General features: G+C 39.2%; 1 protein-coding gene across 3 annotated transcripts; it reads right to left on the bottom strand.

Moving 5' to 3' along the window:
- Window positions 1-293: 293 nt before the first annotated feature.
- Window positions 294-23,013, bottom strand: rabl6a (RAB, member RAS oncogene family-like 6a). 3 transcript variants are annotated; one of them, XM_084693897.1, is made up of 17 exons: window positions 22,611-23,013; window positions 21,563-21,957; window positions 21,212-21,346; window positions 20,074-20,120; window positions 18,546-18,602; window positions 18,073-18,164; window positions 17,594-17,734; window positions 17,307-17,412; window positions 16,237-16,340; window positions 14,656-15,071; window positions 12,220-12,379; window positions 3,470-3,679; window positions 3,005-3,257; window positions 2,678-2,867; window positions 2,392-2,450; window positions 1,855-2,023; window positions 294-1,225 (listed from the first exon to the last, which is right to left on the bottom strand). In XM_084693897.1, exons 2-17 carry the CDS (start codon window positions 21,690-21,692, stop codon window positions 1,206-1,208), a joined length of 2,289 nt encoding a protein of 762 aa, XP_084550023.1. In that variant the 5' UTR covers window positions 21,693-21,957; window positions 22,611-23,013; the 3' UTR covers window positions 294-1,205. The 3 variants fall into 3 exon arrangements, with proteins under 3 accessions (XP_084550023.1, XP_084550022.1, XP_084550021.1); XM_084693896.1 differs by having other exon boundaries at window positions 294-2,023; window positions 18,546-18,598; window positions 20,073-20,120; window positions 22,611-23,011; XM_084693895.1 differs by having other exon boundaries at window positions 294-2,023; window positions 22,611-23,011.

Raw genomic sequence — 23,013 nt, 5'->3', positions numbered from 1 at the left:
GTCCCTATGCCAGCTGGGAGGATATAATTTGGTCAGCGGGTTTAATGACATCACCCCCGAGGGGCCACATAAAGAAGAGATCCAGAATGTCCTCAGAGTACAGTACGGCATCTGATAAACAAGGATGCCATCATCACAGTTATCACAGGTGAGGACAAGGCATGCTACAACAGTAAAAGTCCTGGTTCAGCTCACAAACGCAAAAGGCTAGTGGAAGTCATATGTAAAGTTCGGTACACAGTGCGGCAATGTCATATGGTTTCCCTGATGGTATGCAGTCAAACTATGGTCAGAACAGTTTATAGTATTTAATGTTCAAGACAGTCCAAAATGAAGCAACCAAGGGGGTTGTGGAGATACATTAGGAAATACACAGTAATCATTAATAAACATTTGTGCATATTTTAACACGCATGCCTTTTTGATGTCCAAAATATATTGTGAAATTTATTTTTTCCTTTTATAAATATGCAATGTTCACTATAAATGAATGCAAAGATGATAAGAGTTCCAAATGAATTCCTGGCCATTTTCTTGATGTAGATGGTCTATTCTAAGGGGACTGTGTAGCCTTTCAAGACCATTTATTGATGTAAACATCTCTTGGAGTGTAAAGTATGGAACAGTTTATCGGTATGATTTACACACCCATACACTGTACTTACATAAACAGTTTGATAACCGTTTTAAACAACATACATAAAACACCATCTTGAACATCGAAATGTTCTAGATGGTGAATCGTAAGTAGCAACACTGCAGTAAAGGTGTTCCAACTTCAGCTGCATAAACCAGTGTGGGTGCAGCCTGTGTGTGCGTCTCACATGTCCTTTGCTGTGGCCATATCGGATACAAAGGAATTGGTGAGGCACAATTCCATTGACAACCAACCAAAACCATCCTTTGGTGCTTGTCAAGTACTAGAAAATAGGTATCAATGAAATATATTCAATGGAATGTAACCACACAATAACAATACGTACAAGACATTGATCATGCTGTTTGGTTTTGGTTTGTGTAAGAATATGATTCAGTAGATTCAATTAGATTGCACAAAGACCCCCATTTTAGAAAAAGAAAATATATTATGTGTACAGCAGCTTTGAAAGAAAAAAAAGGTAGCATGTCACCCTAAAAAGTCTTTATCCAAACCAATATTGTCTTCAACAAAAGGCATCTTGATCACAAGCTTTTTGGAAGCGTCTTTACAAGACTGATAGCTTTCCTTAAGGCATTGATGACCAATCAAAAGAAACAAAAACAAACACAAGGGGAAAAATATTAGATACAATAAATAATAGTTTTACAGCTGCTGAAATTATATTTGCATAATAAATTCTACAATTTGCACATGGATAAGTTGATCGGGACTCTTGACTGAGGTTAATTCTAAAAGCTTTATCCGGATCTGTTAGTTCAGCAATCTACTGTACCTAATGAGAAAAGTCGACAGAAATGGAAAAGTAACTACAAAATTGAATGAATACTGTATGTTACCCAAGAATGATCACTTCAATCTAAAAGCAAGTTGTTTTGTCCTTTAAGTTTGACCAGAAGGCATCCCAACATGAGCTACAGCTATGTCAAACTTTTGTGTTTGTTGCATCAACGTAGCATTGTGTTTAAAGTGTAACAGAATATTAAATAAACACAAAGTTAAACTCACAATGATAAAATAGGTACCACAATGTCAGTCTGGAAGAGTGAGATGAAATCAGTTGAAGTTGCAGATCCATGGTTATTTAGCCAATAGTCAGGTGGTCATAACACCATCGTATTCATGATGTTACACTACAGACTAGTACCGGGATTGGAAAGATCAGTTCTACAGCTCCTCATAGTCTCCGCCCTCACCTTTAACTAGTCCGTCCCCCCCTCCTAGGAAGGACTCAAGGTCATCAGCGTTCCCGCTTTTCTTGGTTTTAGACTTTTTTTTCTTTTTCTCTTTCTCGTCCCCATTTTCTGAATCTTCTTTTTCTTTTTTCTTCTGTTTGTGTCGCTTTTTGCTGCTTTTGTCATCATCCTAAGCGCAGAAATGTTTCATAGTTACAACCAGAGATCTTTAATTGCTACAAAATGTTTTTAAGCCCAAAAGTAAAAAAACTAACTACAGGCAACTCAATCTAGCCACCAGACATTTACTGGTATTGACAACTTTATGGCAAAGATAGGTGCCTCAATGGTAGCTTAGTTTCACAATAATTAATACCGTAACCACTTTTTGATAATTTAATATTATATTAATCTATTATTTTTTGTTTTGTTAAGGAATACATGACGTTTATAAAAGCTCCATTGCTAAAATATTTTATTCTGAGCTTCAAACGTCTAGGTGAGACAATACTAAAGTGAGGAAACACAAGCAGATTTGAATGGCCTATGGATCTGTACCTCTTTACTTTTCTTCTTTTTTTTCTTCTTATCTTTTATTGAGTGTCTACTGTCTTTATCTGCAACACAAAAAAATAAAATCGACAACATATTGTATTGTTACTACATATACACTGATCTTAGCAGAGATACACTTTTGATTTGTTTAAAAGGTATGTAAAACATTTTGGATTTACAAATATTGTATTAGACAAAGTGTCCCCCAGTTGGGGAAGATAGTGAAGAAGAAGGATGTACACAATTTGTAATATTTCTACACAACTGCTTTTTTTTCAACCATGCTCACCGTCTTGGTCCTCACTGCTGTCCTTGCTCTTGGACGCCCCTTTCTGGAAGCCTAGGCCAAACAAGTCCACCTCATTCTGCGGTTGGCTCTTCAAAGAAAGGACAGTGGGTTTGAGAAGGTCCAGTGTTGTCCTGGGTACAAAGCTGTCATCGGATAGGTCAGATGGATCGTCATGTAAAATGGTATGCTCCTGTAGGAAAGAATACAATAAAAAATGTCACTTCTTAACATTTTAGCATTGAATTGTATTATGTAGCAAATGCTCAGTTCCACAATCACAAGTGTAAGACAATAGTTATGCCATTGTACACTATATACCACGTCTACCTTCTTTTTCTTAGATGTCTCAAATTCTTCACTCTCGAAGTCTGGGTCATCCATGACAAAAGAGAGCATCTGCTTGGAGACATGGGCCTCTTGATCGGTATCTGAGTCTTTGCCTGCTTCCTTCTTGTTTACCCGGTTAGACTGCACTGGGGCTGGGGTGGGATTTATAAAAGACACAGGCTCCATCTTCAGGCCTGTGGGTCTCTTGGACTCTCCTGTCGTGTTTTGAGTCTTTGCTCCATTGGAAGAGATTCTGGCAAAAGACAACAGTATAATAATGAAATATAGTTTGTGCTGTTTGGGAAAAGTAGGCTATGTAAATTAGCCTGCTGCCTGTAGTTCTTGGATAGCAATCTCAATCCAAATAATCAATCTAATCAGCCATCCCAACTTAATATATTTGTAGCTATCATAGTATATTTTAAACATGTTCAAGATTTCAAATAATAGAGAGAAACGCCACACCTTTTACTGAGAAGTTCACTGTCCAGACTTGAGCCTCCATCCAGGTTGTGTTTGGATGCTGTGGTGGCCTCTTCCTCTTCATCACTGGTTAGGGTGATGCCCAGACTGGGAGCGGCCATGGCCTTAGGCACAGCCTGGCACAGTTCTTCAGGATCCAAATCATCCTGGAACCCTGAGACCATGGGGTTCCCTCCTCTGCCCTCCCCATCACTGTGAAAGAGGAATACAAAAGTAAGACTGAGTGTATTCATACTATATTCTTCTTTGGAATTAGACTGTATGTGTGTGTGTGTATGTGTGTGTGTGTGTGTGTGTGTGTGTGTGTGTGTGTGTGTGTGTATGTATGTATGTATGTATAATTATTTTTCTAATCTTCCAAAATCACCATCTTAACCTAAACATCCACTCATTCTGTCATCATGGTTTACTTGTGCACAGTGCCCCTAATGAAGTAGGTGACACACACACACATGGACGCTCACAGAGATTCCTGGAATTATGAATCGGGCAGTGTCTGGGATGCAGTTGGTGATGACCAGGCCCAAACATAATTTGCGAGGCTAAATTTAAATAAACTTGTCAACTCACATTGTCTCTATTCTTTCTAAATATTTAACCTGTAAACAGAGCCCATTGCTACCAGTGTAGGTAGGTCTGTGATAGCAATAAAAGGAAGTCAGTCATCCCTGAAACTTATACAGTAACGTTCACGTTAGACCAGCTACTCTAGCCAATACTAAAACATTAGCCACACATTTGCAGCTCGCTGTATCCTATCCATGCCTCAAGAAACTGACCGAGGAGGCTTAAGTGGTAGGATTAGGAATAGTGCTATTGTCCTGTACCCCATTGCGGCTTGTTTTGACACCAAAACCAACCGAGGAGCAGGCCTAAATCATCAAGTTAAAGATGATGCTCGAGATGCAGCTGGTGATGAGCTTTTAATGTCGGTTACTTGATTTGGTGTATAGTTATAATTCCTGACAAAATTCACTGATCCATACAGAAATAAAGTATCCACTTTATTTTGTCTTTGTTAGCTAGCCAGCATTTCATCCACAAAGAAAACCCTTGAAAGAAGATGATTCAATGTTATGCCAGCAGTCAGCACTGCTCATCTGGCCGTATCAACGTTATAATAAAGCAACTATTTTCAAGGGATCTCGAAGAGCTTATCCAAACAACGTCAAACATGACACGTCCTTGGGTTCTGAAATGGACACCTGCAAAATTACAACTTTGCACATTACCAGGTTCTTGAGCTAATCGTTAAACAATCAAAAAAAAAAAAATCTGACTATTAAACTTGCACCGACCGACATTTCACACACTATGGTATAGATGACAATGGGTTATTATAAAATATTTTCGATGTGTGTACAGTAACAGTTCTATTACCTCACAGGGCTCGAAATTTACTTTTTGACTTGGTAGTAATTAGTGAGCATTTTGAAAATAAATTAAAACAGGTCGCACCATAATGATTATTTGCACTCGCACAAATGCTCCCAAATATATTTTGAGGTCGAACAGATAAACTTTCTGGAGCATATGCGACTAAAATGGTCACATCATAATACTTACCCTTGTTGCTTTTATAATAGGCAACTCATATCTTTCATAACTTCATTAACTGCTGCAGTGCTCCATTGAAAGTCTGAGTGAGTTACAGTAAAGAAGGTAGATCCCTATAGATCACCTGATTTACCGGTCAGTCTTTCATTGGTGATGCACTAGTGTGAAGTTAAACTCTTTAAATTTCCTTTAACCCTCGTGTTGTCTTAACATTCTGTACACTCCCCTTGTCCTAAGGGTAAAAAATGACCCACCTTCACCAAACCCCTAAAATAAAGCAGCTTTATTGAAATTTAAACTCCTAATCTATTTTGCATGAAGAAACAACCTGTACTTCATCACAACATTTGTGAATATGCAGGTTTTACCTCTTCACATTGCAGAAAGACTACATTTAATCAGTGGACAACTATTCGTTTTTTATTACAGCAGACCTGTCATAACTGTTTTCTTTACTATTAATGTTATTGCTTCATGCTCCGGGTTGTATTATTCCCCATGTTCTTCTTCAGATACCTCCTCTTCTAAATCATTGTACTCTTGTTCCTTCTGGACATCTGAAAATATCAGATCTACAACCTGTAGATCTGAGAGCTGAGACCCTAATCCTGTTGGGCACTGAAATATGCAGTCATGGCTTCAGCAAAGAACACTGGGGGTACTGTCATTTGCAGGACCTTTGTAGCCTCTGACTGCATTCCCCATTAGTAAACAATGCTTTGAAGATATTTTTATTTAGTCTGAAATTTGGTTTAGTTTGTCTGAAATTGTTTTTATTTTGTCTATGAGCTTGAGTCATGTAAGGAGGGGAGATGCTGCACCTGTACACAGAAGTTTTTGCTTTGTCTGAGTTCTATCAGACAAAGCTATTACAAATAATGTAATTATCTTATTGTATGTGTGTGAGTGTATGTGTGTGTGTGTATGTGTGTATAATGGTTTTATAACTGCCGGGTCAAAAATGACCCCTAAGACAATCTTTGTACCCTAGTGGTGTACAGCTTTCATGGAAATGTGAACAAAGACAATGATTCACTTTTTCCAATGTTGGGGTCATTCTAGGAAAAGTCATACATTTTCAGGTAAAAAGAATAACATTTAGGGGGTTTTCTCTGCTGATAAACATAGTGACGGATCATTTTTGACCCCTAAGACAACACAAGGGTTAAGTTCATCCATGAGAGCACATCAAAGAACGTCACGGCCCAGTTCCTCTTGAGGTGTCTGACATCATCTTCCAAGGACAATGTTCCATTTCCCTCACCCTCTCTCCTTTCATTAGTGAAGCATTAGTGATTTCCCTCATTGCCCCCCCAAAACAACCAATACAATTATGATATTTAGCATGTGTTTTATAGAAATTTCTATTTAGGAGATACATTTAATTAATATATAAAATAGTAATTTCTCTTTATGGAACTCTACACCCAGATTTGTTAACACTCTTTTGGACAACTCTTGATTGAGATTCAGCACAACTTAAATCACTAATAGCAGGTTTTAACGGTGTGTGGAGCCCATCATTTTTGTATGACATTATCAAATCCTACACTATCTCACCAGCTACAATTATGTCTTGTAGATAGGAGACTGCAAGGGCTGTTATAGCATAGACGTGCTTCCACAACTACGCTTTAATGGCCACTTAATGTGCTCCGGTTGATCATCTGGCAGTCTCCAATTCTACCTACAAAAATCATTGTAACTACTGTATATCATTTTTTTTTCTTCTTCTTTCACATTTCTAAACAATGAATGATTTACTCTGCACACAGAGTACAAATACATTCAATTGTTGCTGAACTTTAGGATTGATTTGTTAGAATTTATGTGGACACGTCCACTTGTCTCTGAATATTCGACTTTCACTATCAACTTTGATTTTTTTGGGACAAGCCATCCTCACATTGACAAACTTTCGCTGGACCATGCTTGCTCCCAGTCTCAAAACAAGAAAATTTGTTGAGGTTGAATTAGTACATGTAAGACATATATAAAGTGCTTTATGGAACTGAGATGAACTGTTCCAAGCATGTGTGAAAATGTTGTATTATATAGATATTTGGTGGTTTCCAAAATCAAGAAAACGGTAAGGGGCAGGGCTTTCACATACAGATCTACTCCATTCAGAAACAGACCTCCTGTTTCAATCAGGTAGGGAGGGACACTGTTCTCGTTTTTATGGCTACATTAAAATAATTTTTCAGTCCAACAGCTGCACCACTGCGCTAACTAACATTTAACCAGTAAGGCACTCACCCCCACTAACTGCTGTTTGCTTGTCCTCATCTCTAACCCTTTATTTCTCTGTAATTCAAATGTCTGACTCACAATTATTTTAGCTTTTTTGAGATCTCCAAATACTCCCACTGTATATTCTTTGTTGTCTATTGCAGTTGAAATATTCTCTACTTGTTTCATTACTGCTAGTGAGGTAGACCGCTTAGCTTGAAATCCATATTGGTGATCTCTTGATAAGTTATGTTTGAAGAACAAATAACTTTTTAAATATTTTTGCGAGCTGGGGAAGCTGAGATACCGGTATGTAATTGGAAAATTATAATAATTCATTTAAATTATAACGCACTCTATATTCTGAATCTCAGAGTGCCACAGTACATAGTTAAAAACAAACTAAAATGAAATGGATTTAAAAAGTAAGAAAACGCCTTAAATTTAAATATATCTGTCTCCATTCTTGTAGATGGGAATTACTTTAGCTATTTTCATTGTGTTTGGAAATATGCCTGTGAGGAAGGATTGATTACATGTGTCAACGGTGTTGCTATATATTCAATTATGTTTTTTACTAGTGACATATCAATGGAATTGTAGACTTGTCTGTTGAATTATTGTTCTTGAATTCATTAACAATACAAATGTCACTGAATATTACTTCTACATCTCATAATACTTTTGTATTTATTTTCCATTTTCTTGTGTTCTGCATATTAGGAATTCCCTGTAGAGTGAGTTCTTCTTACATGCATTCTGCACCCCCTTAGTAATCATGGTTTATCCACATATTTATGCTTCCCTCTGAATTTCTTTTACGGGCAATTTGTTTCAGATAGTTCTGTTAATGTAGCCAGTAGGGCTGTCCCGATTTAGTCTAATAGTCGATTTTCTGGTCGACATGCTCTTGGTCGACTAAGATTTTTTTTGTCAAGCTGCCATATGGCAGTGTGAGATCTGATTCTCGCTTGTGTCATCATTGCTGAATTAACGAAATGTTCAACCGAAATTGTAGATTATATTATTTAAGACAAATAATCAAACACAAACAATATATAATTTAAAAGAAAAGGTGTTACTGTTTTCCCTTTCGTTAATCTCAGAGCCATAGAAAAAGAGAGTTGCGACACTTCCATAGACTCCCATTGTTATTGAGGAATGCGGAAGTAAAGCGTGTCTCACGCGACCTATAGTTCCAAACATTGTATTTTCCACCGTTGAACCCCATTCATTTTCAGTGTCTCCGAAGCAAGTTTGCTGGTAAATTGATGAAAATCCTGCATTTTTTTATATTTCAACCACCACATATCCATTGTTATTAGTAGTATTTCATATAACCAGCTTTAGATCAAATTTATCGTAAGATTATAGCGTGTTAGATTCTAAATGCAGTTAGAGCTAAACTGTAATTCTAGTAGCTAGCTAGCTATCTAACGTAGAGCTAAGCAACACTTTTACTGTAGCTATAGCTAGAGAGCACGTGTATCATAACCAGAAGTCCGTTGGTTTGGTTATAGTCTGTGAAATTAGTTCTAGTTATTGGTGTTCATTGGCATACAAAGTTAGTCTTCTCATATTAGCCTAGTTAGTAGAGCTAGCAACAATGAATGGCAGATTAAAGTATCCGAAGCAAGTTAGCTGGTAAATTGATGAAAATCCTGCATTTTTAATATATTTCAACCAACACATATCAATTGTTATTAGTAGTATTTCATATAGCCAGCTTTGGATACAATTTATCGTAAGATTATGACTAGTTAGATTCTAATTGCAGTTAGAGCTAGACTAGGGCTAGTATCTAATGTAGAGCTAAGCAACACTTTTTCTAGGATCAAATAAAGTGCAGGAGCTCAATCATTGGACATTTTATACTGCATTTCAACCACTATAATAATTGTGTGTGTGCCTAGGCTGAGGTTTGTGAACAGCAGACATTTAGATCACTGGATCACTACAAACAAACGGAGTGGAAGAACACTGGACATTTTGTACAGTAAACAATAAAATGTTTTATTGAATTGCAGTTGGTTGCCTTGTATATTCTGTTCTATTTTTATCAATTGAACAGTTGCTGGTGATCATGGTTTGATTCAACTTGCATCAAGTACTACAGATATAAGTGTTGTTAATGTGGTAAATTGTAAGTGGAATGATGAATTTAAAAAAATACCAGTTACTTCAACAGTCGAATGTTAAACGTTAAGTGGAACAATTTAGTCCTCATTAGGCTACTGTTTGGTATGTACAGTTCGTAAAGTATGGTAGCATAGCCATTTCTAGCTCTGCTTCACAATATTGCGTTATGTATTATAAATTAATGTTATACATACATGTTAATAAAGTAGCAGACATACATGATACAACACACCAGTAACCAATTGACATTGTGTTAATATACCGAAAATATCCGTGAAATGAGATGGTGCTGCTGTCTGTCCCGCCGAAAACCATTCAAACAGGTTGACAGCAGTGGGGGTTTTTTTAACAACAGCGAGCTACCGGAATCACGTCACAAAAAAGCTCTAGCTTTTTTCCTGCGTTTCACTGGCAGTGAGTTTTCACAATGTTGTAGTTCACTCCATTTTACACCAAAAACGTCAGAGAGGACTGCGTTATGTAGATACGAGTCAGTTGAAGATAGCCAGGATATCGGATTTCTTCATGCGAGCCTGTTTCATTCGTAATTTGCCTGAGAAAGCGACTTCCGTTGGCCAGCTCCATTGAAAACCATTCAAAAAAGTTGACAACAGTGGGGCTTTTTGGAACTACAGCGAGCTACATGAACCACGTGATCACGTGTCGGCGAGATCAAAGCGTGTCGCAACTCTCTTTTTCTATGGCTCTGGTTAATCTGCGCTTTGTTTTGGTTTGGTATTTTGCACACGGCACAAGCACAATTGGCTGCAGAACTACAAACTCTGCCATAGCCTACTTTGTCGGTGTTATTAGTCAAAATGTCAAAGAAATCTGTGGTTTGGCAGCATTTAATTAAAGTACATTTACAAAGTACCGGGTGACTCGAAAAACGTTGAATGCAAACTCTGCCAACTACGGTTTATTTTGCATAGTTCGACGTCAAATATGATGATGTAGCCTACCAGCTGAAAAACGTAAGTTGGTCTAGCCCTACTTCGCTCATGCTAACGCCCTTGGTTGAAATATCAATATGCCTATTATAAGAATCACATCCAAATCGAATGACATTATCTTCCCCGGCCAAGACAACAAAATCTTTCTCTGTTGCAACGTTTAACACTCAGCTTCTACGCAAGTTGGCATGCTGCAAGTTCAGGCAGTGATAAGCGCGCTCTGATGATTTGCATGTGAAACAAACAATATTTTGAATTTGTAGTACATTGTAAGAGATACTAAATACCATCGGCATTTGGTTACAACAGGACTGGTGATACGAGTCTCAGTATTAGTAGGCTATTAGCGGCTGAATTTGTCCAGCAGCCATTGAGTTAGATCGCAAAAATGTGTGTACGTTTTTTTTGTGTAAGTGTTTTTTAAGTTCGATTAGTCGATTTTCAGTTGTTTTTGTCGAGTCTTGGTCGACCAAAGAAAATCTTAGTCAGGGACAGCCCCAGTAGCCAGGAATACATTGTAGGGTTTGTCTGGTTCATCAACATATACCCTTTTCCAGTCTTGTTTCATTAAGTCTTCCTTAAATGATTTGATGGCTTCCTGTGTTCTGTGTTGTACCAGTTTGCAGGCGTTGATATCATCTTTGAATTTAAGGTCCTTCTGTAGAATATCAAAGACTGGTAGGTGGTCACATATCATTTATAATCAATCCACCCACCAGTTCTCTATACATTACATTTGTAAATATGTTATCTCTTAATTTTACACTTGTTATTCTACTTAGTTTTATAATCATGGGATATGATTATAAAACCCCCCCCCCGCCCCCATCATTTGCATTAGTGCATATAAACTCCTCATCATCAGTGTTGCAAACAGAAATATGTTACCACTGTCAAGTCCTGTCATCTATTTGTTGGTAGTATTCCTTTGATCCACCATCCTGTCCTATATTTTTAGAGTGTTTAGTCATCTGTATTGAGCCAAGTCTAAGTTCTCTCACCACGATCACTTTTGCCTCTTCCGGTGTTCCGTTCAATCTTATCAATACTTGAAAATTCCTTGTCCATGTTGCTTGTATCTTGTTTTTCCTTCTCAAGATGCGTGTGTTTCTGGCGATATCAGCTTTTTTCTGTGTAAGGTGCTAATTCAGGTATACTTCAGTCCCCTTCAGCTTTAATTGCTTCAATAGTTTGATTTTGTGTTTTCTATTTACTCACCGAATTATGATTTCCAGCTTCGCTTTGATATTTTTCAGAGGAAGAATGTGACAATCCACAATGTTTTTGCTTTTTATAGCCGTGTCTTTACTGTCAAAGAATTGAATGACCCGTTTTTCCATTGAGTGCAACTCACTTTTTAGGGAATCCTTACCTTCTTTGACTCCATTTGTAGCCCTGGCATAGGTTTGGTGAGTGGTTTCGAACCCACTGATGATCAAATTGTCCATGCGTGAATATTGTTCCATATCATCAACTCTCCGTTCCAGGTCTTCAATCCTCTTATCTTTCTCTTTGATTTTCAGCTGACCCACCTCTTCCATTAGGTCAAGTAAATTTGCTTGTTGTTTGGTCACTTTGTTTATCTCCTCTGACATGAAGTTCAGTGATTTTTTAAATCTCCTCATATCCTTCTCGATCATTGTAGCTGTTTCTTTTTTGGGTGGCATTTTGCTCTCTGTACTTAATAAATCTGTACTTATAGAACGTAATTCCAAAAACTAGGATCAAAACAGACGCAATCTCACGTCTCATTCATTCATTAATTCCATGCCACCGGAACCCTGTGTCTGGAAATTCTTTCGAGACACATAGATAAGCCATTTCAGTATACACTGGGAGACTTCACCCTACCTGTCACTGTCCATATTAGCTGCTTTGCGGGCCTTCTCCTTGGCTTTAGCTCCTGAAGCCCCTTCCTCCAGGAAACTCCGGTCCAGGCCCACCTCTGGAACAAAGTCATCCACATTTTGGATATTTCCCGTGGGCTGGCCGCAATCTGACCCTAGGCCATCTGAAGGAGGTGGCAGGGGAGAGATTGAGTGAACTTGTTATATGTAATAAGCAAACACACCAGACTATATTTTCCCACTTTTGCACACCTGTCCAATCTCTTGGTAGCAGGTTCATGGAAATAGTGCTAGCTACATTCAGGAAAGTATGCAGAAATTGTAACTGCAAAAAAAAGGTGTTTTTACGTTTTACATTTTTGATTGGACAAAATATAAAGCTTTTTCACCACAGCATCCACATTTAACATATAATTAACAAGTCATTGAGAGACACAAAATATTTTTCTGGAGTAGGTATCTACAATATATTAGATTTTAGACCTGGGTTTAGATTGGACTATTGGCCGTTTTAGATTTATAGATATCAATAGAGTGAAGTAATTGTAAAATCAATAATCAACAACAAGAGAAAAACATTAGTGGAGTGTTTCCTAGTTCCTGTGCTGAATAAGCTCTGCAGTCTAGGCAGACCACTGTGTGTTTACCTGACATTGATGAACTATTCCAGTGCATGTAAATCCAAGCATTTTCTCGTGTACGCAAGAACCTCTGCTTGTGTCTGCTTTTGTATGAGCATGTTTCTGTATCCAAAGTGTGTAACCATTCATGTGTATGTGATAAATGTCCACCACCTCCACCCTCAACCACCCCTGGCTCTGCAATGCGGCAGAGAACAACCAGTGGTACCCGTGGGGTGGGGGTGTGTGAAGTTGTTCCCTGGCCCTGACTGTCCCATTAATAGCTCTACAAATGTATGGTCTGTCTTGGTCTCTTCCTCATCAGTCTCTCATCAGTATTCAATCCGCAGAACCACTTAACCTCTCATCTTCCTGCCAGACCATACTGGAACACTGTTGCATGGAGAATGTTCTCATATGGATCATCATTTTACACAGAGGCAAGATTTACAATCCCATTCAAGCGCCACAGGTTGGCAGGGCTCTTCCTGTAACATGCCCCTGAGCTCCTAACAAATGTTCTTCCACATTCAGCCTTATTTGGTTACAATTGTAAGTAAAGGTTCTTTTAATTTTAAAAGGTTCTTTTAATCTTTTAAAAGCCTTCTGCGAGCACAACCATTGTTCTCTCTCATATATATTTATTCTTTGTCATCATTATTTATTTTCCCACCCCTAAGGATCCCTCAATATTTGAACGTCGACAAAAGTGACAAAAGGTTAGTCTTGTTAGCGATTGCGTTGCTTGTATAGGGATTTACGTTCCGTTGCACGGTTTAGGCTGAAGTTTTTGTGGCGAAAAATGCCTTGTGTGGCAGGAGGGAACTTAGCTAGCTAGCTACAGTACAAATGCTGAAGGCTCGCTGATATAGCTGTTTGTCTTACTAGAACGGCATTTGTATACATCGTTGCTAAAGTGTGCTGACGTTGTGACAATGTGTGTGTATGTGAGAGACACGTGAGTGACAAGAGATACAGAGGAAGAGCAGAGAAAGGAAATGCAGCTGAACGAATTCGCGGCACATTTTAGCTTAAATAGTGTTTTACGAAACAATATGTGGCGGCCGGTGTTGATTCTGTGGCGCACCGTGGGAAACACTGAATTGTACCCTCCCTAGTTTACTATCTGTTCCTGCTCATGAATAGCCTGGCTGCCAGCCCAACTTAACCCCGCCTACAAAAAATGTGGTCAAGAAGTTGGGTCTAGGGAAGCTTGGTTGGGGGAAAACTATGTCCGAACAGGAGCTGTTCAGACCAATGAAATTGTCAGGGCGGGCTTTATACGATGATGGACAGATGATCAACAGTAACGTAATCAACCACGTCACCAAAGAGCGCATGGGTTGAATTTGTTTTCAACAAACAACATATTTACGTTGCTCTGATTGTAGGTCTATGCAATTGAGCGAAGAGGCATTTGTTTTATGAGTTCGGTTAAAACCGGCCCCATATTCACAGCCCAACGGTGAGTTATCAGACTCATATTCTGACTAGAATTATGAGTATGACAACGTCAGGCTAGCTCAAGAAGGCATATTGTTGGAAATGGTTCACCTTGAAACAAGCATTATGAGTACCTTATATAATTCAATTAAATATGCAGATTGGTGGGGCAATATTTTAATGTGCCATTTCTTAATTCTTTAACAGATGACCTATTGAATTCACATACGTGTTAAGCAGTTTAAGAAAAATAATTATTTGTGATTTTAATGTATTTACTCTTTCATATTGAAGATAACTATTTTCAGAGATCCCCCATAACTGAGTTATACTGTATTAAATCAATCTACAAACCAGCAAAACAATACGTTGCTTACCTGTTTTAGGTGGTGTCTCAGGGATGGCAGATCCAAACAGCCTTGACATGAAGCCCCTTTTCTGGGGAGCGGTCACCTGGCCACCACTGGGAGACTGGGGCGTGGTGGACTGATGGGCCGCCTCCATGTTCTGTGGGGAAGCCAGGGGATGCTGTGTCTGACCTGGGCCAGTAGAAGAGGCAGGTTGCTGAGGGGGATTAGGGTTATAAGGAGTAGGTACTTGGGCTGGGCTTGGGGTAGGTACAGTCTGGGATGGGAGTGGGAGTGGGGGCTGGGGGGTGCAGGGGCTTGAGCACGCCCCAGGAGTGGAGGGTCCACTCTGGGGGACAATGGGCGACTGGGAGCCTGAAGAGGGACTCTGGCCATTGGAGGGAGAGTTGTATCCTTTCCCCTTGGCCTCCATCATATCCATGAAACTAGGAGGAAAACAATTGTAGGATAAGGCCAAACCCCAATACTCTGCCTTACCCCTACACCTTAGTTTACCCCTTGCTCTTGTCCCTCGAAACTGAGGGGCAAGGGCTACATAGCCCTATGAAATGAGACACCACTTGGTTATGTACATCGATGTTTCAAAACAATTGTTATACACCCCTTAAAACCAAGTTTTTTGGGAGCTTACTGGAAACTTAAGGCAGCCGCCTAGGGCGGCATTTTCCGAACTGCATCCATCAATTGCATAAATTAACCGCATATGTCCGTGTTGTGATTGGGGGGGCAGAACCCCGAGTTGCGCTCCCGGGGGAGGGGGGGGAGGGGGAGCTGGTGATAAATCTTGCCGAGGCACCAAATGTGCTAGGACTGGGGTTAGGGGTACATTTACATTTAGTCATTTAGCGGACGCTCTTATCCAGAGCGACAGTACAGGGACAGTACAGGGACATTCCCCCCGAGGCAAGTAGGGTGAAGTGCCTTGCCCAAGGACACAACGTCATTTGGCACAGCGGGGATTCGATCCCACAACCTTCAGATTACGAGCCCGATTCCCTCACCGTTGAGCCACCTGACTCCCCTCGGGTATGTGAATCCTGCGCGACTGGCAACAATGGTGGCCAGATCATCCAGAGTCCCATAAATGTAATATTTTGGGCTTAAATAATTGATTAAAAAATTACAAAAGTCTTGTTTTGTGCTCTACACAGTCCTGTACATATGTATTTCCAACCATGGTTTTAATTATTATTTTTTTTTATCGGTTTTAGTTTGCTACGCTAATGTTACATTGCTGATTTGCACAACAGTCCCGCATTTCTTTGATTAGCCTTGAATGGACTCCATGCATGTCCACAGTTTTAATTAATATCCGTTAGCAGCGAATTTCAAACAAATTTCATTTGATATCAGTGCATAACACTACTTGCTTTGGAGACATCAATATACGTAACAGTAACCAAGTGGGTCTTATTTCATAGGCCTATGTAGCCCTTAGCCCTCAGTTTGGAGACACAAGGGCTAGGGGTAAACTAAGGGCTAGGGGTAAGACAGAGTATTGGGATTCAACCTTAATCTCCTTGAAATACAAATACTGTTAAGCTGGTACACCTGACAGGCACATGCAAAAGTATTGACATAGTAACATACATGTCATAGTTCTGGTCCTCAGTCTCCTGCTGAACATTGAGTTCCTCCAGAGTGGCATCTATGTCCAGCTGGTTGGTCTCAAGCTGTCTAAGAAGAGTCTCCCTCTGCAAAAAAAAAAAAAAAGATAATGATGTCTTAGTATTTCCTTTTGTATTCCTTACTACATTTACTCATTTAGCAGAAGCTTTTATCCAAAGCGAATTACAGTGCATAGAGTGGGGGGGACTCAAACCCACACTACAATGTACAATTGTTCCAGTCTGGCTTACCCTTCTACTGTTCCTTTACTCTCCACTTCTTTCTTTCTAAATATCATCATCCTCAACTACCATCACCAACTTCATCTGAACTCACATATAAACCTATACCCTTGAAGGTAGCAGCACGAGCCATAGCACTAAAACTTACATGAGTTTTAGCCACTTGCTGAGCCAAGCATTTAAACTAAATTTTCTAGATAAACAGAAGCATTAGGCTTGGTTACTTGTTAGTACCCCTTTGCACAATTAAATTATTATAATGAATTTACAGCACTAGCCATCTGACCAACTTAAAACCACTTAAGACAGAATGTTAAAATATATGTAGTTAGTAAGAGGACACTGACCTACAGTCAAACTTGCTGCCTTGAATAATGTAAAGCCTCTGAATGAACAATGACTCTGTAAATGTTTGAACACTGCACACGTCTGGCTGAGGTTTCACCGACCAACTTTACATATGTCTTACGTCGTACTTTACCCAACAGGCAGCACTAAAAGTAGGTTATTTGCTTATGTCACTGAGACAGTAGTTTATTGTTCACTTAAAAAAATTACTCTGAATTAATTGATTACGCCAATGACAATGGAGTGAGCAAGGGATCGTGCGTGTAATATTAGCTATGTAAGTGTGAGGCGTTGGATACAGGGGAGTAGCCATCTTGCATAGACACAGGACAGGTAGCAAGTCTAGGGTTTCCGACAAAAGGGTTGATCAAGTCTGGAACACAATTGCAACACACTTGCATGTAGCTCGTTCAGATTGAAGTGGTGGTCGAAAAGACCTTTACTTTAAGGGTTTTAACTGACCTGGAGTTGTAGAAAGGGGATGTTAAAGAAACGGTGGAGGTACTTGAGGCCAAAGCCATTCTTCATAGAACACTCTGCATAATGGATGTAGGAGGAACCAGGGGGTCTGTAAACATCAGGCATGAAGAAGTAGTTAGGAAGGAACTTGTGAATATCAAAACAATGGTCCGAGATGCTACAAGGAATCATGAGGCATTAAAAGGTAGCGATTGTAAGACCCTCAAGCACTCAACTGTAAATTGAATGGATCGACTAAATAAACCCCCATCTTATGATGGGAAACATACCTGTTCAGGTTTGATATGAACTCCCGTGTGTCATCAGGCAGGATAACCCGGTGTTCACCCATGTCCCTCTGGTTTCCTAGCACACACACTGGCACATGGGTGGGTACCTTGGGGAGCTCTCTCATGATGTAGTTAAAAGTCCTGTGAAAAATATGGTTCTGTATAACAATTGCTTCTGAATGCAAGCCAAAGACATGAGTGAAAGATGCAAGGTTGAGCATTAATCGTCAATGATTGTGACTTGGTTGTGAATGGTTCCTTCAAATTGCATTGGAACATTGCAAGCTCTAAAATAGTGGCCATAGTCAGAGTCTGGTACTATTGAGACATTAGCTGTCAAACAGTGGATGGCCAAGTGGTAACCAGATGCCTCAGTGTCCTGCTGCCCGGTACATCGAGTCAAATTACTAATGATGGTGATGTTGGTGGTGGGGTAGAGATGGAGAGACAACTACGAAGCAAAAACCAGAGGTACACACCACTGTTTGGTGATGTCAAACATCATGATAACGCCGTTGCAGTTCTTGTAGACATCCAAAAATTCAGCATCCAGAGCCATCTCAGTGTCAGACTGGTATAGACAACAGAGGAGCATAATTATTAACCTTTTATGATAGTCATAAAAAACGGAAGAGGTAAATCATCTTGGGGTATATGAAGGTAATGTAGAGCTAGCCCTAAAGAAGATACATGAAACTCCTATGAATAACAAATTAAATATCAATCTTTTGATGGAGGAAATAAATAGCATTGGTATCTTGCTATCATAATAGTAGGAAAGGTAAAATCAACATGAGCATAACAAGGTTAGAATAACTATCATTTGTAGCTCTTTTATAGAAAGGATTGCTTTTGCATATAGTTCAGACTAAGATCAATTAGGAAATAATGAAGGTGATTTGTACCAGACGATCCTGTATGCTATATGATTGAAAACAACATGGCTCATTACCTCCTGGGGTTCGTTTTCCAATTTCAGATTTTCTCCTCGCTTTTTCCCTTTCCCTGCAGTGGTTGGGCAAATAGGGCGTTACAATTAGTGAGGCAGAAAAACGGTCCTCTTTTTTTTTTTTTCGAAAAGCCCCAAGAACTAATTTACAGTTGATGCAATCAACATACTGTATATCAGCTAGACTTCATAACTAATTATGTGTAGAGGTGGCTACTGTCAATGGGCAACATTTTTACACAACTAGGAAAAGTTCAACCTACTGTATGTGGGAGTATACCTGCTCAGTATACAGACACCTGCTTGTCGGCATATTTCATTCCAAAATCATGGGCATTAATATGGAATTGGTCCCGACTTTGCTTCTATAGCTGATGTTGGAACAATAGATGTCGGAACATTGATGCAGGATTTTCTTCCATTCAGCCAGAAGAGCTATCGGCTATCCTAAGCATGTTTACACACACTTTTGGCCATGTAGTGCATTTATGCAAGACATCCATTTTCTACCATTTGGCATTTGCTTATTATTTCAAGGGTTTTGAAAAACATTACAAATGTAAGATGCGTTATTATATTGTCAGTTCATTGCATTTATTCAGAAAAACCTGTCATAGAAAGAGGGAAACTATTTTTACCCAAGATGCCAGAAAAACAGGTCAGTGTTATTTCAAAATGATGAAAGCATTCACTTTATTAGTGTGTGCTTTGTGAGTTTAAAGAGCCTGCCAAAACCCAAAAATGACTCATTATGTTTTAGATATGAATTGGTGTAAAGCAGACTGGATATGTATACAAAAAAGATATACTACCACTACATCAAACTCTACTGAATCATTTCAAACCAGTCCTCTTCAGTCATTAGAAGGCAACTATTGGATACAAATAATAAATGTATGGTACACACTAACAACACACAAACTATTAATTTCCCACCTACAAACCAATTCCACATTGTCAACCCAAGACACATCATTGATGGCCCCAAAAAGTAGGCAAAGTAGAGACTTTACCAAAGCCCTGAGCTGAGACCTACAGACAGATATCAATATGACCTTCAGTCAGTTATCAATCCAGTTATCTGGGGTTAACTTGGTATTGATAATAGTTTTAGACTTTTACAGCACAGCACACAGAAGTAGGAATCACTCCAAAGCACAAGCACCCTGAACTAACACAGGCTAGGCTAGGTCTCACCAAAGCCCTCAGGGATAGGGTGCTTTTGCCCTAAAGGGAGTAATGGGAGGTGAGAAGAGCATGAAATAAAACATGGAAGACCTGTTAGTTAAAACAATACAAATACAAAATTAGAGTGATACATCAATTGATGCTGTTTGTCAGAAGCAATACGTAATGCTATTCTTGTAAAATTGTTCCTGTGAATAGGTAAACATTCTGAACTTGGGAGAAGTACAGACATTGATTTTAATGTAACTTGTGTTTTATAACAGTCAAATAGCTCACAGTGCGTATAATTTTCAAGGTTCCAGCACAATTTCTTTGAAAACAAAGAAAACATTCAATGCTCACCTTTGTCCACCACATCCCAGACTTCCACCTTGACAATGTCATCTGTTGCTGTTGAAACATAAAAATAAACTAAATCCTTGACAGAACTCAAAAAGGCTTTTGGTTACACCATAAAAAACTAATAAATGCTAAATACATTGAACAGTGAATTTAAACCACTGCTATTCTTTTCTTGTTAGGAGAAAGTAGCTTTCTTCATCAAGCCATAATTCCTAAACCAGCTTACTTGAACAGCATATGGTTGAACGATTTTAGAAAATAAGCTAATTGCTGTTATTTTGACTAATATTGCAATTGCGATTTAATATGCGATTAGTATATGATTTATTATTAATATATAAAATCTCCAGTCTTCATCCAGACTGATCTCCAGTCAGCAACATAACACACAAAGTTCAGAAAAATTAAGGAAAACATACCGCCTGTACCTCTTCGAAAATATTTTGGTAAATCAAAGCTAAACGTAGGCTAATAACATGTGCGTTGCACTTAACTAAAACTAGCTAGCTACCGTTTGAGAAAAAAAACTTGCGCTGTGGGGACCGTCGGAAATATTTAGAACTCATGCATCTAAAGACTAAATCTTAAAAGAAAAAGAAACATTGTCTGAACATTTCTGATCCAATCAGTAGCCTAACAGATGGAGTTAGGCTTTGAAACATTTTGATCAATGATCCTGTCGGGTGTTATTTGGCACACTGGTGTTCAGCATTTTAGCTATGCATGATCGTACATGGCTTTGTGGTGTTTTTTTGGGGCAAAGTTAGGTTGGTGATGTTGCCCTGTGAGGTAGCAACGTTAGCCAGGCAGGTTTTGCACAATACTTGACACTGCGCAGAATCTTTTTTTAAAGGCAGTGTCTGTAAAAAAAAGTGTCTGTAGTGGTTCTGTCGAGCCTGAGGCCATCGCACAGGTCAAGGTAAAGTGTAACGTGCAAAGTTGATCCTTTGTCTGCAAACTGCGTTACTCTCGCGTGTCACATGACCAAAGTAAAATTGCAGCCATTGCGATTACAAAATCTTGTTTTGTCCATTGCCATATTATCCCAAATGCAATTAATCGTTCAGCCCTATATGCAACATCTACTTCTAGTCAACAATGAATACCATGGAGGTTTAGTTTGATTGCAAACATCTTACTTTTGTAGTTCCAGTGGATGCTGGTGGCTTGAATCTCCTGTGTGGGAATGTACTCTTCTAGAAACTTCTTTCCCTGTAATCGATGCCACAGGGCACTCTTGCCCGTGTTTCGGTCACCACGGATGACAATTTTCACTAAAGTTAACAGAAAGTCAACAATAAAACAACTGTTTCCATGGTATGGAGGGCACCATCTGGGTGGTCATTTGGGGAAAAAATGATTGGAAAATACTGTTTATTTTTAAGCCATTAAGAAATCCAAGGCCAAAAGTCATTTAAAATCCAGACTGCATTTTTTTACGCAAACAGGCATAATTTATTTCATTGGGTCCGAGTAGCTATATCACTTACTGTTGTACTGCACTCCCTTGGCAAACCTTCTTTGCAGACTCTGGTTCATTGACTGCAGTCCAGCAGGAATATTTTTGTCCCTCAGCTGTCCAGGCTCAGAGCCCACCAGCTTCTTCAAAGCTGAAAACATCTTCCAGTTAGTTTGTTTTACAACTTTTTGGTCCACTTTGTATCCTCTGGCACACCTTCTGTGTGGTAAAATGCCTAAATGAAACGGACAGTCCGAAAGTGAGGAAGTCTGAAGTAGTTTGCTATGTCTTCATTTTATTTTGACATCATTGGTGATTGACTTGTCAATGAGTACTGTCTCAAGAAGCACAATCCAGCTGTTTCAAGTCTTTGGATGAGTCAGTCTCTTTTTGGCCTTGGTGCACAGGAAGCCATTGGACAGTCACCTGAAAGAGAGATAATAACGAGATAGACTTGTTTAGATAAATAGTATCGTTTTGATGCTATCGGTAAGAAGAATGAAGAACAATTTTACAGGTGACCTGATTTGGCAGCTAGTGTACGTGTAGCAATTAGTGGGAATGAGCCAAGATGTTTTGAGTCATCATACTTAATTTAGACTGAACGTTAGGACTGTGCTGCATATGTTAAGTCTTCGCTACCGACGGCTACAGTGCATGTTTACCTTAGCTGCTGTGTGCTCATGCAGTGCATTCTCTGATGTGACTTAAAGCAGCCTTGGCAAATGAAATCTAGCAAGTTAGCTTACTCTGGTGATGACGCTGGAATAACAGTCGTATCTAGCCTGTTTGTAGCCTTGTTGTTGTGCACTGACTTTTTATTTAAGTTTGATTCTAATTGAAAACACGACCATTTCTGTACGGAATTGTCTCGTGTGTAGAACATTGCTAGCTAATATGCATAAGCTAGTAGCCAGTGCTGTACAGCTAGCTAGTAGTCTAAGCAATCTAGTGTAAACGTGTCATTTGTGAGATCCACGTTCCCACATCTTGCTATCTGGTTAGCTCGCATTTTTTCATCACACATTTTTTCATCCCTTCTCAATATGGGGGTAGCAAGCATGTATTCCTAAAATTACCTTAATTCAGACGACCGTCGCCCACCATGCAAGCCCCTTCGATGGAAAATGTCAGGGCATGCTATCAATAACAATGTCCCTTGCTGGCTAGTCCGACTGTACCTCTCCTCATCAAACAAACTGCAACTGCAGAGAATCAATCAGGAGTGAATACCGGTGTTACGGAGAATTCAGTTCCACCTTCCATGCGCGTGCGCAAAATAGTGACGTTTTATCTTGTTGCTAGGTTGAGCTGTATGTGATATCAGAGAATGTCTAATATGGGATGATATCATCAGAGCCTGTTTAAGGATATTAGACATTCTGTGATATCATCGCATGTGTTAGCTTGTAGCCTACTCTACCATACGGTAGCCACTAAGGATGGTAAGATTCACCGATTCGCATCGGTGCTTCGGCATAA

This window comes from Hypomesus nipponensis, chromosome 27 (genome assembly GCF_054491055.1).
Source record: "Hypomesus nipponensis isolate SF chromosome 27, ASM5449105v1, whole genome shotgun sequence".
In the NCBI taxonomy this organism is placed as follows: domain Eukaryota; kingdom Metazoa; phylum Chordata; class Actinopteri; order Osmeriformes; family Osmeridae; genus Hypomesus; species Hypomesus nipponensis.
Note: the sequence above shows the minus strand (reverse complement) of the source record. Positions and strands in the feature narration are given on the sequence as shown.

Bases quoted from the DNA above. Each gene is read 5' to 3' on its own strand.
- rabl6a (XM_084693895.1), bottom strand. From the start codon at position 21,692: ATGTTTTCAGCTTTGAAGAAGCTGGTGGGCTCTGAGCCTGGACAGCTG. The intron at 21,347-21,562 runs GTAAGTGATATA...TGTTAACTTTAG, and splicing joins CAAGGGAGTGCAGTACAACA to TGAAAATTGTCATCCGTGGT. The intron at 2,868-3,004 runs GTAGACGTGGTA...TCTTTCCTACAG, and splicing joins AGACATCTAAGAAAAAGAAG to GAGCATACCATTTTACATGA.